This window comes from Phytophthora infestans, genomic scaffold (assembly GCF_000142945.1).
Source record: "Phytophthora infestans T30-4 supercont1.8 genomic scaffold, whole genome shotgun sequence".
Lineage (NCBI taxonomy): Eukaryota > Oomycota > Peronosporomycetes > Peronosporales > Peronosporaceae > Phytophthora > Phytophthora infestans.
In genome coordinates this window covers 184,844-204,829 of record NW_003303751.1, presented here as the reverse complement: position 1 = coordinate 204,829, position 19,986 = coordinate 184,844, and the positions used below count along the sequence as shown (strand labels likewise).

Below are 19,986 nucleotides of genomic sequence, written 5' to 3'. Positions count from 1 at the left end.
GTCAATGCCGGGCACTGACAGTCCAATTGTATGTACTGCTGGTGCTGGCCTCTTCACACAGGGGCTGGCATCTCACAGGAGTGGTTCTATTGCATCTGATTCGGCAGAGTTAACTAGCTGTTCGATAGTTCTCCGCTCATCGGCAAAGTCGGGTGACTACGTAGTAAGCTCCATCCTCTTTTTATACATGGTCCATCACAGCGAGAACGAAAACCCACATTAAAAAAGTACTAGATATGTGATGGCCACAGATCTGAAAAATCTGGAACCCTTTGGAGAAATCACAGTCGGAGCTCTCGATTTCTTCATTTTTCACTTCATGGCACCGATGGATGAGTCAGCTTTTACGTTTGAAAGCTCACTTCTTCACGAAATCAATATTGCAGAAACACAACAGAGAGATGTGACTGGCGCACCTAAAACGGTGAGGAATTTTAAGTGGGACGCATATCCTTACTATCTTTACCGGTCGTATTATCTGCACACATTAGTTTCTTTATTTGCAAGTGTTCCATGCAGGTCGATGCAGCTCTTTAATACATCGATTCTCATGCGACTTTAAAAGTTGGACACAAGCCCTCGTATTTTTTCGATCAAATGCACGCTCTACACGGAAAAAGGTAGCACAACAGAGTGTTTTCACTGATGCGACGTCTTATTCCTACATGGTCAAGCTGTAGCAAATTAATACATTTGACTGTGGGATTGTTGTTCTTTATTATTTCGACAAACTCCACCGCCATTTCGCCCGCCACAAGCCACAGCTACTCCAAAACAGGGTTAAGAAGATCTTATCAGGTTTTGGGCCGGCACGTGCTGATCAGGACAAGCAAAGGCTGCGTAGCCAGCTTAAAATTGCAGTTGCGGAAACGAGTGTAGTGGGTTAATGCTTACGCGTGACATTTATTCAGTCTTTTCTTACCACTAACAATTATTAATAGATGCTCGCAGCTTCTAAATGACAACGTGAGTTTTTTTTTCTCGCTTTTAGTAAGCCCAGCGATGGTGCTACGGTCTGGAAATTGCTCGACCACATCCCCTCATAAAATCGATTTGTGAATTCTGATCCTGGTATGGCAGCAGAATTAGCGTGGAATACTTTATTAAATAACTCTTTCACTAAAAATAGCTCCAATGCCCGATTGGCTAATAAGTTAAAAGAGATCGTAGCCAAAAAGAATCAGATCCCTGATTCTGTCAGCCTTAAATTCCCTAAAAAGGTGTCGCTTGAGGGATAGCTTGCATTGATATGGCGGGCGTCCGCTGTCCTCCCGTGAGTGGCGAAGCCTCCGTTGAACATCGCGTGATAACGACAGGACCAGGCAAGAGCGAGTGGCAATTTGCTGATCGTGGCTTGCGCTTCTCGTCTCGCTTCGACGGCGGGAACATGGCTCATGTACAGCTGAATCCGTCAGGGTCGTTCGACGTCAAAGTGTCAGAAGACGCCGCAGCTTTTGGCATTTCCACGGGCTACACTACCTGGTTCTACTTTGAGGTAGAACGGACTCTTAAGGCCGCCAAACAACCGCAAGATCTGCACGTGACATTGGTGAATCTGAATCCACAGCGAGGACTATTCAAAAATGGCTACACGATCATGCACAGCTCGGTTGAAGCCGGGGACGAGCCTGCCGCAACTACAACACCCCCCTGTATCTTCCAGGACGAGGAACGATGGGACCGGTTGCCTTCACCGCTGAGTTTCGAAAAATCCACGGAACTTCCAAGACAACCGACGAATGAGGTAGAAAGTGGACAGGGATTAGTACCACAAGAAACAATAGTAAAAGGAACATCGAACGTGACGGACGCAAAGAAGGAAGTGAAAATTCGACTGTCGCTCAGCTACAAATTCAAATTTGCTCGAGAGCGAGTGCGATTCGCATTCTGCTACCCGTACACGTACACGAGGGTGCAGGAGGAACTTGCAAGCTTGGATCGGCAATTTGCGGACCCAAAGCAACATTCAGTACAGTCATCGACATCACCTACGCCTCCTACAAAGGAGGAGATATCTTCGAACGTGTACTATCATCGCGAGCTGTTGACTCGCTCTCTCGAAGGTTTACGTGTTGATCTGGTTACCATTTCATCCTATGACGGCATCACGTCAAGCCATCAAAGCAGCGAGCGTAATCCATCCAAAAGTGCGTATCGTTTCGACTCCAAGCAGAAGAAAATGGTCGTCATCTCCGCTCGTGTTCATCCAGCAGAGACCCCCGCGAACTTCATGCTAAACGGGATGCTCCAGCTCCTTCTGCATCCAACAGACGAGAGTGCTACTGCATTACGTCGACACTTTGTCTTCAAGCTCATCCCCATGTTGAACCCCGACGCAGTGTGTCAAGGTTTCTACCGTACAGACACACGCGGTGTTAACCTGAATCGCGTCTATGAAGACCCACAACCGGACTTGGCTCCAACGGTGTTTGCATTGAAAAACCTGCTACTTGACCTTGTCAACGACTATGGGGGCGCCCAGTCTATCACAGCACAGGAGAACGTGGTGTATCTGGACCTACACGCTCATGCGAATCGACGTGGCTGCTTCATCTTCGGTAACAATCATCTCCCGGACATGCGAGATGTGAGTGATGCAATGGAGACGGCAATTGCGCGTCAAGTCCAAACGCAACTGTACGCTCGGCTTGTAGGACTCCACACTCCGTTTTTCGACTACATGGCGTGTTTATTCGACAAGGAGAGCATGACAAAAAATGATCTACGCGATAATAACAATGCCACCACGTCGCGTCAAGGATCAAGTCGTGTGGCTCTGTATCGAGCTACTGGACTCACGTACGTGTATACCATTGAATGTAACTACAACGAAGGTCGGCGTAATTTACGGACATCCACCGTGATGCCATCGTCATCTTCTAAGCGCTCGAAAGCGTCAACGACGAGCATTCAACCGGATAATCTGCGGATACCGCGTCGAACAGCTCCAACGAGCACTCGGCTGTATCTCAAATACTCGCCGGCGGACTGGAGAGACGTCGGCGTTGGCGCCCTCATTGCGCTCTTGGATTTGTTTGAACTTCCTGGTGCCGGACAGCGAATACAAGATTCTTCGTTTCGGTCTCGCGATGGGATCATGAAGAATCTGCTAGCAGAAATCAGAGCCACCACGCCAGGTGAAGCCACAATTTCTGTAAGACCAACTAGGCAGAAGTCACGGCTGGTTGCTAAGCAACAATCCAAAGTCAAGTAGTTAGACCCAGCGTCGCTATTTGGGTTAATTAGTAATTAATCGATCCAAAACGACTCTAACTTTTTATGCTCAGATCCAAACTAATGTTAAACACAAAACTATATTTATTGCAGCACTGATACGCCTATTTTATGAGATCTACGGGTGGATTGTCGTTTATAGTGGGTTTTCTCCTCTAAACGTGCTTAGCCTGTCATTTGAAAATCAGCACCTTTTTTTAATCAAGTAGAATGGCCTGTACCAGTGGTGTCACCAAGGTGAATGTTGATCACTGTAAATTACGACTAGCCGAAGTAATTTAATCCACTTGAATGTTGTTCGAACAGACTTCAGCTTTCGCTCAGAGTTGATGACCTTGCTTGGTCTCAGTTTTGGTAGATTCCCCTGTGAATGTATTTAGAAATGTAAACCTGTTTTAACTATTTACAACTATACTAGCAGCTCTTCGTTAACCTACGCGTTATTGAATGAGCTGCTGTGCCGTAAGGTGTCTAAAATGACCTCCTCAAGACTGCTTTGTCCTTATATTTAATACAAAAGTCGTCAAATTCGATAGTATAATCAAGTATAGTTTTAATTGCATACAAAGTGGCGAATGGAGGTGAAGACGTAAACCTGCTGCACTGCAGTAACATCATTTGATTCGGCAAGAGCCTACATTGAATAATTTCCTTTGTCCTCGCCGAGGCATTTGCAAGGACTACAATTAAACGTACACTATTATGGCCTACTTTAAATGAGAATGACACCCGCTGGAAACATGGTCATGAGAGACCCAGGTAACACGATTCAGAGAATTACCGGTAACGCGTTAAATTTCTGCTTACATAAAGTAGTCTGTCTCAGGCTAATTACTGCAACCACTGTTTTACATGCAAGGCAAATACCGTTCCAGATGCCATTTCAGATGCCATTTCTAAGAGCCTTCACTTCAGTTTACCCATCCCGGCATTTCAGATGGCCACGTCTGTTTCATGAATCACGCAGCACAAACCTTCCACAGCATGCCCAGCAACTCCCTCAGTTGCCCAACCACATGGTGATTGCTCACTGGTAAACGGATCTCAAGTACGTGTAGCTTGCGCCAGCGAGTTTCCTGGATTGCTGGACTGAAGCTAAGACATGGCAAATATCTCGACTGTTGGAGTAGGACCATGTTGCACGGGGGGGGGGGGTCTCTGCGAGTCGCAGACAGCGACACGGTGGTAGTGGTGAAGATTCGGATAATGAAGGCAGATGTTAGCGCCCAGCACCTGTAACGGTTTCAAATGGCGCTGTAAGATCGACAGAAGAACACTGCTCAAGTCAACAATTGACTTGGAGCGGCAAACTGAATGAGCTCTAGATGAACTGGTTTCGACTTAAAATTTATGTCGCAATTGCACGAAGAGGTGATCATGCAATGCAAGCAAAAGCTTATGACCGTGTTTTGTCAATACCTAATTACAGTAGCTTATCGGTCCTTCTCACAATGTCATGTCAGTCAATGCAAAATGAAGACGATGACATAAGCTTCAACGCCATCTTTTTCTTAAAAACTCCAAAGTTTATTAATACAACTTTTTTCTATTGTCAAGCGTCTCAAAATTCGAGAAGACTCGACAAAAAGCCAGCTGACTGACTGTGGTGGCGCCTTGTCCATCTGGACGAGTGTAGGGCATGTGTGCGACTCACGCCATGTGTAAAGAGCGTGGATCAATGGCAGCGAGGGGATCACAAGAGTCAGCAAGGCTGGCGTCCTCTTCCGTCGCATTTCCTGTTGCGGATTCCAAGTGCCGGCTTGAGCAGAGAGAGGCGTTCGAAGACGTTGGCAGATTTGCCCTCAAGCTCGTACTCTTTCGTCCAGCTCTTGGAGATCTTGCCACTTTCGGATTTTGCGTGGTAGTGGCAAGACAGCACATCCCTTGGTCGCGGGACAGCAGCCTCCAGTGTCCAGAAACCATGGCGGAACTCAACAAACGTCAGCTCAACATCTCCGCGGTGGAGAACGAGTAAGTGGCTTTATGTCTTCGTGCTGCCATCTCCAATGGGGTCTCATGAACATGGTGTCCTCCGTCGCTAGTATCACTATGGTCCCATTGAACGATGGCGGATATACCGAGATGCACAGTCCTCCGAACGTCCGGCTCCGCACCGGCACCATCGGCAGTGAGGATTTTAACGACAAAGGTGCTAACCTGCGAATCGACATGGACAAGGGCCAAAAGAAATCGATCAAGTCGGATATGCTCTCTTGTAAGTATTCTGTAGTCACTTCGAATCTACGCAGCCCTTGACCAAAATTTGTGCATACAGCGGAATTTCGATTCAATGCCGAGTTATCACTGCGTGTTGCATGTGGTGTGATCATTGCGTCGTTCATCCAAACACGTGATCCGGACTACAACCCGTCGATTGAACACGACAAGAAGTGGTTCTTCTTCCCGGAATGGTACTACCTGGGTGGTCTCAGTTACTGTGCTGTGGCTGTCATCTTCTCTGCCGGAAAGAACGTTGGAGCAACGCTGACTCAGGTTTGCCAGGCGTTTTACGGTGTGGGTATGGCGCTGGTGTACAACCTTTTGCTCTTCTCGTTCGTGGACGTTCACACCTTCGACGGCTCGTTTGACGGCTACGTCAACATCTCGAAAACTGTGTCCTTCGGAGGATCCCAGTACTATGTCAACTCACACAACTTCTACGCTGTGCTACCGTGGATGGTGATCTTCACCGTCGCTGTTCTACTGCTGCCATTAGAGAGCAACACCAAGAAGTTCGCATTGGCCAACAACCTCTACTTCAGTAAGCTCTCTATTTTATTTTACTTATCATTTCTAATGACGTTTCTAACGTGCTAAATTCGTAATTTACAGCATTAACAATCATTAACCCCACGGACCCGCTGGACTCCAGCAAGCTGAAGGAAACGGGCGATAATTACTTCGAGACCAGCAACATTCTGAACAACCTGGCGATGTATTTCCTCGTGGGCTTCGTCGGAACGCTCATTTCGCTGCTCATTATGTTTATTCCCTATCCGATTTTGTAAGTATCGATAAATTACCATTTTCCGAAACCGAAGGCTAATCTTTCGCGTGTAATTTATCAGTGCGATAGCCAAGCTCCGTGAGGAAACCAAGAACGCATCGGGAGATGTTCTGGATCTGCTGAACGTCATTGTGGACTCGTATTGTTTCAAGAACAAAAATGTGGATCACATGAATTTTCTGAAACTTAAACTTCAACGCAAATTTGACGCAGCAGCTGCACGTCATCGTCGTATGAACGCATTGCTGGGGGACGTCTGGTGGGAGCAGCTCTTCGGGTTCCACCTCTTTTTCAAGTTTAATCGCTCGATGACCAAGGGATACGTGCGTCTTATCGGCTCGCTAATTTCGGATCTCCGATCACTGAACAACGCCATGCAGCTCGAACAATATGATCATCTGCACTTCATGTACATGAAAGTCCTCCAGCGAGAAATTTACGTCATCCAGATGCGTTCCGGCGACCTACTTCATGAAATTTCGGGTGAAATTCACGCTTCCTCTCAACGTAAGTTTTGTTCCCTAAAAATTGAAAATTACAGATTCTAACGTTATTTTGTTTTGAGAAACAGAGCTCAATCTTCAAGCAATCAAAACGTTGAAAAGGCAGATGGAAAACACGCTGCGTCACTACCGAGAAGCGCAAATTCGCTTACTACAATCGCACAAGGTCAAGCCGAAAGACGTCGAAGGAAACGTCCCGTTAAACTTGTTCCTGTTCTCGCTCAACTCGTTCTGCAGCACTTTGATCGAGTACCAAGACACACACAACAAAAAGGATTTCCACGGTGGTCGACGAGCACGTTCAGGCGTCACACAGGCCATCAAAGATTTCTTTGTGGTGCACCGGTACACCCGAGCTCGAATCCTCGAAGCTGCCCGAGTATCCGTCGCTATCATCATGGGTATCTTCCTGGCTGTGTACATTTACGGCTTCAGCTCCACCACTCCGAGTGCTGTTGCGTACGTGATGGGAAACCACATCGGAGGCTCGTTCAGTGTCACTGTGAACCGTGTGGGTGGCGTCGTGGCTGGAAGTGTGGTTCCTTCTGTGTTCCAATTTTTCATTTCCCAAATTTGCAATCCGGAGTTCCTGAATGTATTTCTATCCGACCTGCTGCTCTTCATTTGGGTCACCTTGTCCATGTACGTCAAGTTCGTGGAAGGCTACAGCTCCTACGCTGGTGTAGTCTCCGCTTTCATCGCCGCTGGAGTTCTCCTTCGTCAATCTGATGTATGCTACGCCAACGGGTCTGACAGCTCTTCGACGATCGCTATCAGTTCATATTCCAGTCTCGCACAGACTTCGGTGGGTCTGGTGTTGTTCATTGTATTAGAAATGGCCATGTGTCCTGAAAGCGCCACCGGTTTACTTCGCAAGAACATCCAGCAGACTCTTAAGTTGCAGCAGAAAGCTTTCGGTATTTTATTCGGCCATCATCTCTCAAGCTCCGGACAAATGAGTAACGAGACGATGGAAGAGGTTCGAGACATTCTACAAGTGCAGATCCCAGCTCAATTAGTGGAACAGCGTGCGTTGCTCAAAGAAGCCGAAGCCGAGCCGCAAATGTGGCGTCCAGCGTTCTCGAAGCAGAAGTACGAGGCAGTATTCGACAGTACCACCCGGTTACTGAACAACAACAACTTGTTGTTTAAACTTGTACGCTGGTACAACTACCGTGTCGAGCAGAACTTGGCCCAGTCCAACTCGGTTGATATCCGCGACATGGGCATCGAAAGCGCACGTGTGTTTGACACAAACGGAGGGCGAACAACGCATACGAAGTGGCAAGAAGCGAGCACCCAGTTCTTGTCTGTTGTGGACGATACCTTCAACACTTTGCAGATGCTTTTCGGGGAGTCGTTCCTGTACTCGGATCCGGATCAAACGGCCATTTTCATGCAGATGAAGGAAGCTTTCCGTGTCGCGGACAAGGACTGTAGTGGCGAGATCGACGCCGATGAAGTCGCCGTGATGCTGGAGACCATTTTCGCTCAATCGGGTGCAGTGAAACAAGAAGAAATCACCAAATACGTCGCGGATTTCATGGAAATTGTGGACAAGGATTGCAGTGGAAAGGTGTCGTTCGAGGAGTTCATGGCAGCGTTGGAAGATGGTCTTAAACTCGAGGTGGAAGTGTACCATCGGCGTAAACCCAAAGCAGCTTTGAAGCATACACTTACAAGTATAAATGAAGACAGTCACGTTGGCTCGCGTGCGGCTCGAGCAAGCTGCAGTGTCACGTCCTCCAATAGTGCAGACATGACGAAAATTACATCTAGTATGTTCGATACCAAGTTGCAAGGAGGTCGCGTGTTGAGTACGGTGTCCTCGGCACAGAATACTCCGAGGAAAGGCTCTGGGTACACGAAGAGGGCGTCGTCGATCACTTCGCCTATTCGACGTAACCACGACGTGTTGAATGTCGAGGACTTTTCGACCAGTGATATTGCTGCTCAGATGAAATCTGCTTATGTCGAGTGGCTCATGGAAGGCCACCGATTCAAGCGCGTGACGATGGAGGAGCTGCTCTTGCTCAATTGTCTGGTCAGTGGGGCTGAGGGGATTGCCAGAAACCTGACGCTTATGGAAGAGATCGTTGTGGCTTCATAGAGTGGCCATGGGGATCTATGTTGTCTTACCTTTGTGAGTGTAAAATACAATATAATACTAATTTCAATCGCATCCTGGCTACAATTACCCATGGTTTCTCTACTGAAGAAGTTTCTGGAAAAGGTGTGGTTTTGCTCTGCATTCATTTGGTCCGCCCGCCAGTTTTGAAGCGCAGCACGACAGTACAGGCCCGACAGAGCTGTACATCCGTGGGAAGACCAACAGTACTTTTAAACACTTTAAGAAATTGTTTGGATGCTGCCCACGATTTTTTTCGGCCTGCGGTTCGGCAAGTCGAACGGACGAAACGTTGCTTGGGACTGCATGTAGAATGGAAGCAGATATTTATTATTTCGTCAGCAGCTTTTGGCGACCTATGATATTTCTGTCACCCCAACCATCAGGCCTTCCGAATAATACATTGCAGTGAAAATAATATGGCAATATTAGTATGGAATAATGAATTTTTCAGTTTTGATGATAAATTAAGTAAGGTAAGTAAGGTATTTCCGGTATCGTCATAAATTATTTGTAGCCCATGCTGTACAAAACTGCTCAATCCCAGCTACGCAAAACTGAGAACCAAACACTGCTTGGTTGGTTGACAAGTCCTTGGTCATCAGTCCTCCTCATTTTCCGATTCACCTTGTCTTTGACAACTCCCTTCACTAACAAGCAAGTCTGTGACCTCTTCCTCAAGCCCGTTCTTGACAACAAGGATGAACTGACGGAATACTTTCGCTGTCGCTGCTCCAAGATTCGCAAACAAGACCTGATAAGCCACATTCGTGCACAACACCCCAACTATGCTGTCGACATTGCCAGTTGTGGGCTTGCCAGTGGTACCCTGATTAAGTTCGTGGAAAAGAAGAGTCGAGCCATCTACAGCTGGATTGACTGGATTTTCTTATGCAATCTCCCATTTAGCTTTCTCGACAACGAAACGGTGGCTAAATATGCTGCTGTACCCACGATCTCACCCGAGACAGCTGAGAAGTACATCGGCTTGGTAGTGAAAGCGCTGGAGAACTACGTTTCAGGCATTCTTCCTAAGAAGTTTGGCATTGCTTGGGATGGATGTTCGTTTCGGTCAGAACACTATGTGGCAGGTTTTGGGGTCTTCGGTCATGACGGCAAGATGGAGAAGATCGTGCTCGTCATGGCTCCTCTTGTAGAAGATGACGTCGTGGACCATTCTGCTACTGCTCACATTTCTTTTCTTCAAGCAGTGCTGGGCTACTTTGGCCAAACGCTGGCTGACATGCTGTACATCGTCGCGGACAGCTGTCCCACGAATGGGTTTATCGCTGCAATCATGAAGGTACCTTTCGTGGGATGTGCGAGCAACCGCTTTACCGTGGTTGTCGTGAAGTACATGGAGAGCAATGGGGATCTGATTGACAAAGTCCAGCTCTTGATGCGTAAATTACACGGTCTAAGCGCTTCGGCTAGTTTGCGAGCCAATTGTTTTTTTTTATTTTCTGGTATTTTATCTAATTGGGTTTTGTTTTTGGTAAATTTTAGAAACAAACCAAGTTGAGGCCACTTGTCTGTCAGACAACACGGTGGTCGTCAACTTTTAACATGGTCCGATGCTATTTTGATCTTAAAGATGCAACTAATGCCATGGATGACGCCAAGACTGCACTGGTGCCGTCAAGGCGCAACCCCCCCCAGCTTAGGGGGCTTCTTGAGGAGTTGAAAGCATTTGAATCCTCCTCGAAAAATCCCCAACGTGCCGACCTGCTGTCACTTCTAGACGTACGATACATTTTCGACGCGCTTATCGCCGACCACCCTGGTGTCGAGGGGTACCTGGGTCAGACGCTGGTATCGTCCAGCAACCTGAGTTCGAGGATGCCTGTGTCACCGTGCTACCCGGAAAGGCGGATAATATCACGGAGGCTCAGCGCTCGCTGCTCCTACCGTTTACATCTCACGCTGCGACGCCCCAATTGTCGGAGGACAAGAAGCTTTGGTTTGCGGACCAAGCGCTCTCGAAGCGCAAGCTACAACGTGAGACGGCCTGTGAGTACCCAGAAATTGCAGTCATCCCGCCGACGTCCACCATGTGCGAGCGCGTTTTTAGTCAAACCAAAATGTCATGGGAAACCATCGCCAAGGACTGCTCCCTATCCATATCGAGCTTATTTTGTTTATTAAGGTAAACCGCCACCTTTGGAATGTGAAAACCGTCGCTGGTGTCGTTAATGCATCCAAATGAGATGTATCTTGGAAGTAGTGGTGTGATATTGTTCTTATCGTAACGGTTACGTATTTGTCGATATCAAATGTTTCCCTGCAAGTACTGACTTCGCTAAAAGCAAGGGTCTCATTGCAGTTATATTATCGAAAGGCCTGCCCGTCAGTATTCATAGCTGGACAAGGTGTAGACGATGTGTGCTGGACGACGGTCCTTTGAATTGTTTTTGGACTAATTGGCGCAGTGAAAATTTCCCATCGCGACGACAAAGTACAGCTCTAACGATACTAGCAAGATCGCGGTCAGCTGCTAGCTTGTCTAGCAGCTGGATAAAGCACTTCGAATCGAAGCTATGATTCTCAGTGCGCGTTACCTGGACGAAGCAAACGAACTTGTCTTCTCTATTGACAAAAATGGCGTCGTAGCCAGCTTGATTCAACTTTACTGGAGACAGCCACACCGGCCTATCAAGCGATTTATCGATCGAAACTTTGCTTGGATCAGAGCACAAAGCCGTGTTTCACGGAGAAGCTCTGGATTACACTACTGTATGTAGGGTGGTTGCTTCACCATTGGTTTTACATTGTACAGTGTCAGTAAGGAGCTTAGCATACTCAAAGTGCCAGAAAATAACGTTTCAATTTGATCTATACAACTTTACAAGAATATTAGACCCCATGCGTTCCTTATTGCTAAACTTTACATTACTGGTATACCTAAGTGCATGTATTTGTAAAATTAATCTATATAATGTTTACAAGGATATCAGCTCCCATGCTTCCCCATTGACGCGCAATACTGTACAATTTTACTACAGTCCCGTATACCGTAGTAAATACGCGATCACAAGAGATACATTGGCGGTATGGAATGTTGTACGCATCATCTGCGTGAAACATTCACGCGAATAAAAATAACTTCGGATATTTGTAATTTACAGTGATGTTACCTCTTGCCGACACAAGCTAAATTCACCTTGGTGACATCTTTGGTACAGATAATATTCATTTATACAATACCATTCTTTTATTTAAGTAAAACGACGTTTATAATACAAGCTGAAATGACAGGTTATGCACGCTTAGAGAAGAAAACCCACTATTTTGGGGTACGACAATCCAATGTAGATCTTACGTAACAGGCGTATCAATTGCTGAAGTAAATTTATCTAGGTTTTGTGTTGAAAACTTTAGCTTGGGATCTGAGCATAAGAAGTTAGAGAATTTCGAGGCCAGAATGACTCGTCTCCTATAACCCTGGATATAATATCCAGAGAAAAGCTTTTAATCCCTCCCAATTCGAGGTAGTAAAACGGATAGTATCCATGGACGGATTCATGCAGCATATGTTTGCCAGCCTCTGCAGTCCGGATGGGCCCTTCATCACGGCGACAACTCTTCCGACGTACTGACTTACGAAGTACGTGTCAAAACGACGTTCGGCTGTATGAAATCAAGACATCAAACGATTGATAACCGTGTCCGAAGAAATACGGACTAGTCCTTCAGAAAATATGGCAAGGTTCGACACCTCCTCGATCGCTCCGTCCTAAGCTCTGACAATATATTCTGTCAAGAGATCAAACATGAGCCCTGCAATTCCACCGGCCACGAAATCGGAAAATTTGGTCTTCAACATTTGTTCATTTTCATCGTCTGTCGGAAATGCAATGCCTTCTGGACTCCATAAAACCCGCTTCGTACATAACGAAAAAACCTTTTCCCTGATTTATACTTTGCACTGTATAAGTCTCCATAACTCAAGCTCATACTTCGACCACGCCACGACTTGAACCACTATAAAGTTTAGCCGCTCCTTTAATATGTCTTCCGTTTCCTCATCTTGGCTGCCCATAAAGACGTTTTGCTTTGTTTTGTCGATGAACAGAGAAAAAGGAATTTGAATGTTTTTGTAAGCTCCACACAACGAGCTCATATAAATTAGTATGTGGGTCCCTTTCTCACGCCGATGCATGTGCTATCATTTGCATATGATGCGCGCTTCTTCCACGTACGATCTCGAGCATCCAGAAAACTAGTTTTTTTCGAGATGCCGAATATAATATATGTTTCTGCAATTCTATCCCATTATGCTCGATGATGCAAGTCCGCTACCATGATCCCGTTGCCGGTCACAAATAGACGCCTTAATAGATTGAGAATAGTGTATCCAGGTCAAATCCCAATTCGTTGCCTCATATGAAATGCGAAAGCGAGAGGTGTGCATGGTTTTTCTGTCCCCGACACTCTAGCAATCCACAGCAGCGATGGCTCCTGATTTGAGCATCTCTACATTAAACCCACCAACAGAATCTACACTGGTACGGCTTGTCACGTTATAATAGTTGTAATAGAGGGAAAATTGTCAGCTGAGTGGAATTGTGGTTGCTAAAGACATTACTGTCCTGACTGGTCTCCTTGTACTTGTCCTTAGTCTTTTAGTACTCCAGCTTCAACGTCAACCACTTGTTCTCCTTAGCTACACATGTACGTGGCTTGGTTCAGCCACTAGCATACAACCTGCAAGCTTAGCCTTACATCATTGCGGCTACCCAGCCGCTTATGAAGCTAGCATGAGGTGCCAACATTCAGCTATTGTGTACGACAACCTCACACGGCTATCCAGCCGACAAATGCCATATTTAGCTATAGAATGGCTATTGGAGGAACCACCAGTCACGCCACATGCACGCTACTAGTAGAATAAGAGCTGTGGGGAATACTTTGGGAGCCAAATTTGTCGAGCGAAATAGCAGCCACAACGTAACCGATGGATATGTGCTGCACATATGGATTTACAAAGATGAAGGGCGGATTGATATTTATCGCTATCGCACTGCAGAATATAAGGCGCTGAGTGAGGTGTGGGTGAGATAAGTGGGGACGGCGGCGAGGGAATAAATGAAAAACTTTGATGCGGTCTACAGCAAGGTAAAACAATTCTTCGAATAAATCCTACGAGAGCAGGATGTAGTCTCATATGGGTCCCAAGTATTGCTGAAGATTTTTAGGTTTTCGTCCGGACCTTGATCCGTCTGGTGGTGATGGTGTCGTGGATTCCCGCGGAAGTAATGATCATGAATGCATCTATTTCGCCACTTGCTTCATCAAGGAGATCTTACATCCACTTTGCTCCATCTCTAGCGTGTGTGCCCATTACTTAGCTACTGAATTGACAGCAGAATTGCGCTACTGCTGTAGAAACAACGGCTACTCGGTCGCTAAACATAATATAACATATGATTCACCTCCAACAAATAGAATGTAATAGCTCCACTGATGCAGATGCTCTAGCTGCCGTCTGAAAATAAGAATGCGTTGAAAGGCGGTGTACCCGATCCCCTTTTCATCGACATAAGATTCGAGCAGTGTAATCACTCGACTAAGAAGATTATCGACCTCACCGAAAAAAAGGATACACCTCAGTCGACTTGCAAAGGCCTAGGCGTCGTCGGTATTTCCTTGAGCTCATGCTGGGAAGCCACCACCAGCAGCACGTGGACAGGGCCCTCGCCTGCTGCTATGTCTTTCTGGGTGACTAGAGGCTGCACATCGACAGCCGATAATCCAGCTTGACCAAATTTCTTTACTTCTCTGTCCCACCAATTTATAGGGATTTCGTTTAGTGTATAATACACGAAGAATGTAACAGTGATCCCATTGGCTGATATCGTGCTCCTTCTAATGATTTGATGACATTTAGATACACATCGACTTAACAAGCAGTAAAACCTCATGTAATTGAGCGCATATTTTAGCGAGTGTTACTGCCGTCTTACAGCCCATAGACGCTGGCATTATCTCGTCTTTCAAGAGAGCGCATAGAAGAAAACGACTGCAGTAATTTATGACCAGATCAAGAGCGGTGATAACATAAATAAGAAGGCGTATGCTTTAGACTACCGGTAGTTGTAAGCGATGCAATGGAGTAAGGAGATTTGGCAAGAATTACAAGGTAAGTCTACGATCCAAATCTGCTTCCGCAGACTGGTAAATGTTTTGAGGCGTAGACGAAAGGCGCAACACCTTCTAGCTCTCCAGCTACGGAGATGATATTGATGTAGATGGTATTTTAATCCGCGTTGGTATGTTGACACTGTAAAACTTGTCCAAATACTACGTCAAATCTTATGATAGGGTCGGACCACGATACCGGAAGTGAGATAATGTACTGTAGCCCTATTCAGAAGCTTCAGTCCATCTGTGTCGCTTACCGACTGACCGTTCATCACATCAGACTCGGTTTTCACCCGCACGCTGCCACCGTCGCTAGATGGCTCTTGCTAGAGATACCGGAAAAAACACGAAACAGCAGATCGTGTTTTTTTATCTTGGCCGTGCTTTGCCAAAGAGGGCTGCACTCTAACAACATCACGTCTCTAAAAATAGAGAAATCTGCAGAACTCACAGTTACACCTTCACAGTACAACACCGTAGCAGCAGATACCACAGCACCGCGATAAAACAGAACACGATATCATTTTCATTATTACCGAGACGAAGCAACGGCTACAGCACTTAAAACAACAGCGCATACACTTACGGCTAGACCACTCACAGCAGCCACGCAATTAAAAAACGTATACCAACAGAATGGTCTTCTTTAGGAATGCATAGAGCAAATTCTGCGAATTCAGTTAATGTAGATCTCAACGAACGTTACTGTACAGGTTGAGCAAGTAAATGCAGACATTTTAGTGAAACAAAAGCAAAAGGAAGCATTCATGAATGCAGTACGATGAAAAGTTTAAGTCGCAATTCAATACGAGATTCCACACTCAGCATTATCGCTTTTCCTCAACGTAGCCCAAGCACAGGCTCAGGAAACGCAGTCGCAGATACGGGACCAGCTGGTACAATCCCTTGTGCCATGGCATACCAGTTAAACTTAGCTCAAGAACAATGAGGCACCACAATCCACAGTTGTCGCTGTCCTGCTGAAAGCACGATGTGTAGTTGTCGTACGTCAGCTCGGTATTTACAGGCAACAGAGGTTCCACCACTTCCTTGATGCTTGCTTTAATTTTTGCGTAGTTCATATCCTCTTGTAGTGGATCAAAGAGTATGCAGACCCGATCCCCCACGTCAATGAAGAAGGCTACCCAGTGTGCTCCATCGTAGTTTAGCGCCCCAATCAACTTGCTCTTGGTGGGTGTGAATGCCTTATAAGCATTTGCGACTATTCTCTTTCGGTCGGGTTCCTTCGGCTCGCGAAAGGAGGGACTCACCACACCGACGTCAGTGTACTTCTCAGCCAACACTTTCATCGTTGTTATCATGGCTGTCGTGCTGAGCCATTGGTTTCGTCGAAAGCTGAGCAAACGGTATCCATCGATAGCCTCTTTTCCAACGGAGAATAAACGCAGGGGTAACTCCTTAATTTGCTGTAGAATGTAGTCCTGCGAAACGTATTATGATAAAAATTACTGACGTCAGCACGTATCCAATCTCGCATAACTTCTCGTAGCAGTAACCGTGTGCGAGAAGTCAACGTACCCTTCTCTCCTGAAGTGGCTCCCAAAACATGACAGGAACCTCTTCAACAGCGGTAGCCCTCCATTTTACATCCTCAATCCATTCTAGTGTATGTTCAACATCCTCAATCTGATTTTTTGCGTCTCCATATCGCTCTAGGAACATAAGTTGTTCTCGGGTGACATCTCCGTATTCCTCCCACACCGCCACGTACTTCTCGACGTTCGTTAGCGGCAGGACTGACAACGGATTTACCGGTATGCGAAGTAAAGGGCAATGCCACGATTCGATTTCTCGAGGACAGACAGCGGTTAACAATTGACGATGTGACTCACCGATTACCTGCGGATAAAATAACACACGCGTCAACAAAGATAGTTTCTCCGATACCACGTTGTAGCAATAATTTCCAGACAGTAGACAGTCGAGCATTATGGGAGTCACTGCCGGCTTGCTTTTTTGGTCCTTGCACAATTTTGCCAGGGTGCGCACGCCAATCTTTCGCTGAATACGCGTTATTTTAGTCTGGGCCTTTCTTGACAGTTTTTTGTTTTGCACTGGCTTCGTGAAAGCGTACTTACGTTTTCCGAGCTTTCCGTTCGATTGCTCTTTCATTTTTGAGCCGGAGCTTGACGTTGCGGGCTTTGCTTCATCGTGTTCTGTTTCAGGACCTGGCGCGTTTGGAGCGACAGTTATTCCGACGAAATCCTCCAATGTTCCAGTTCGAACTGCGTCCCGGAAAAGTGTAAGCCATTGCATGCCCCTACTAAACGTGGGTGTTGGCTGGAGCGCTAGTAGCGTCACGACTTCTTCACCCAGTATCTTTGCATTTGAAAACTTGACAGATTTTGGCAGCGAGGTCGGACTAGGGAATTGCTTCTTGTCGTTGTTCTTAGCCATCACGCTGTGGTACTCGAATTTCCCCCGCAAGACTGGTCCATTCGTAATGTCATTCGCTGGGTGGGATCGCAACCATCGGGGGCAAATAAGAGAGAGTGGTGGAAGAATGCTCTCGTTGCCGTTTAACTTCCTGTAGTACATTGCGTGATGACACGGGAGCAGAAGCGTTTGGGCAAACGCGCAGTCGCACTTGTAGCTCTATAAAAACAACAGCAGGGTAGTCGTTAGTACAGTTGTCGCCCGTTTTACATTTAGGTATCCCGATCTGTACACACTTAGCAATCTCTGAAAATCAAAGAATTATATAGTTTTACCTGTAAATCGAGATCGTAGCTTTTTCCAGAGCGGCGACTCTGCATGATCACTCGGTTGTCGTGATTCGTGAAGGCGTAATCAGCGTCACCCGACGATGCGTACATGAATTCAGATTTCACAAGATCGAAAGCGAACGAGCTTACAACGACGCCAAGATGAGCCAGCTCCTGATGCTCGTCCATTGGAGGTCTTGACCCTGCCTTATTGTACTCCTCCACGTATTCGTCTTCGGCCAATTCTTGTATCATTATAAGCGCGGATACCAACTCATCAATCCCGTAGTCCGATCTGATCAACTGTTTGAGCTTTCCCCACTTTGATTCAAGCCGATTGTTGGTGTTGTTTCGAAGGTGGGGTATGTTACCACGCTTATATCGGACCCACTGCTCTTGCATGTTATCCCAGTTGTTAATGAACAATTTCCACAGCCTGTGTTGCGTGTCTCCTCCAAGTAGGTCCAGAAGGAAAGCTCTCTGGTTATCGTACTCGCTGGTACTCGCGGCGTCTATCAATTGAGCCATAGACGCCTCAATTATAGCCTTTGTCTCCGTAGTTCCAACAACTAACTTCCCCACTTGCTTAGCGAACCACTGCTGCACGTGAAACTGACAAAGTAGTTGACGAGTTCCCTCGAAAACCTCAGCTAGAACCTCCTTCTCGTGGAAAGCTTTATCTGTCATAAGTACTTTCACGTTTTTGTAGCCGGGATTGTTCTTTCTGAATGTATGGAGAACCAGACGGAGATTTTCTTTGGTTTCCCGTTCAACCAATGCGTGTTGAACGTACTGACCCTACGCAAACATCAAATAGGTTCGTTAACTGTCGAAATGATTCCATATAAACATTACTAGTGTACCTTTCCAAAACAGTCATGCACAACAAAGCTGAAAAGCTTGTATGCGTTCGTGTTTGTGTCGTGAGTTGTATCTACCATTACAACTTCAGGAAAAGCTTCGAAAAGTCTTTTCATCCCAGACGATTGAAAGACCACCGCTACAGCCACCTCTCTGGTGGTGTCCACGAATATCTTTGCCGTGTTCCCCTCGTCCTGCTTGGTAAACTCACGTAGCACGCTTTCGGTTCTTTCAACGTCTGTAGTTGATCCCTTTGCTGCATGTTTAAGCTCCTGCAGCATGTTATGCACATCTTTGAGCTTCGTTTTCTTCCCTATATGTAAATAAAATCACACACAAAAGCATTAAGTAATTTGTGGAATTAGTCAGCCTCTACGTAGATAACCTGTCTGTTTGCGGATCCAAGCAAGAATGCCTTTAGGCGAGGAACCAGCAGCGCGCATGTCAGAAACTGTGGCGAGTAGCGCGGGATCTTGAATTGTTCGATTGGCTGCGTAATAGTCCCATAGCATGCTACTCAGGTTGTGGTTGTGAGTGCCAGAACTGCGAACGTAAATGTAGTGTCGTGTTCCCATACTCGATAACAGAGCGTGTACCTTCGCGGTACAACCTGTGTAGCGCACCGATCTGTGGACTCGGATTCCTTTGCCGCGTGGTCGTTGCTTGTGTCCGTGCGTACACACTAGCGTTTTGAAGTAATGCTTCCATGCAATTGGAAAGTGTCGAATACCGTCATTCATCTGCATATTCCTTTTTTTCACGGTCTGTGACGATCGAATAATAAAACACTGGTTGGTCTGGGCACTAAACGATTTAAGTCCGTCATGAAATTGTTTCCAAGAGCTCCACCTCGAAGGGAAGCCGTTCAAAACACCGTCGCTGCAGTTGCCGTAGTTTTCCGGTATATCCAAATTGACGTCATCTGAATTCTCGAAATGTTTGCTATCAGGTATCCCGAAGTGCGCGCTTTCACGTATCCCGAACTGTGCTTCATCGGGTTTCTCGAATTGTGAGTCTTTAGATTTCTCAAATTGGGCCCGATCTGGGGCTTCCAGCACCGTATTATCCGTCAGATACTTCAGTTCGCTTCCAAGTAGCGGCAATTGTGTGGCGACAAAAGGTACGGGCGAGCTTTCGTCTGATGACGAGCCACTCAGCTCGAAAAACTGTCGCGCTGCAGCTACATCATCAACTGGCGAACGACATGATTTTTGTAGCCGCGTTTCTTCATCTTCTTCCACCACCTCATTCTCGGAGAAACGTCCTTGTCGGCAAACGCGCTGGCTAATGCGATTCCTATGACGTTGCGGTGGTGCCGTAGCCCGCTCCCTTGGCATCATTTTCGAAGGCCCGTGCTTTGCTGCGTACTCCGCACGCATTTGCTGT

The 19,986-nt window shown here is 46.5% G+C and overlaps 2 protein-coding genes across 2 annotated transcripts; both read left to right on the top strand.

Moving 5' to 3' along the window:
• Positions 1-1,249: 1,249 nt before the first annotated feature.
• On the top strand, positions 1,250-3,214 carry PITG_06195 (metalloprotease family M14A, putative; the record flags this gene model as incomplete). Its single annotated transcript, XM_002998318.1, has 4 exons — positions 1,250-1,609; positions 1,664-1,700; positions 1,824-2,071; positions 2,171-3,214. 4 exons carry the CDS (start codon positions 1,250-1,252, stop codon positions 3,212-3,214), a joined length of 1,689 nt encoding a protein of 562 aa, XP_002998364.1.
• A 1,762-nt stretch (positions 3,215-4,976) lies between these two features.
• PITG_06194 (uncharacterized protein) lies at positions 4,977-8,854 on the top strand (the record flags this gene model as incomplete). The annotated part of the gene is made up of 6 exons (XM_002998317.1): positions 4,977-5,205; positions 5,277-5,449; positions 5,510-5,995; positions 6,067-6,238; positions 6,303-6,748; positions 6,813-8,854. 6 exons carry the CDS (start codon positions 5,156-5,158, stop codon positions 8,852-8,854), a joined length of 3,369 nt encoding a protein of 1,122 aa, XP_002998363.1.
• Between the last annotated feature and the right edge of the window lie 11,132 nt (positions 8,855-19,986).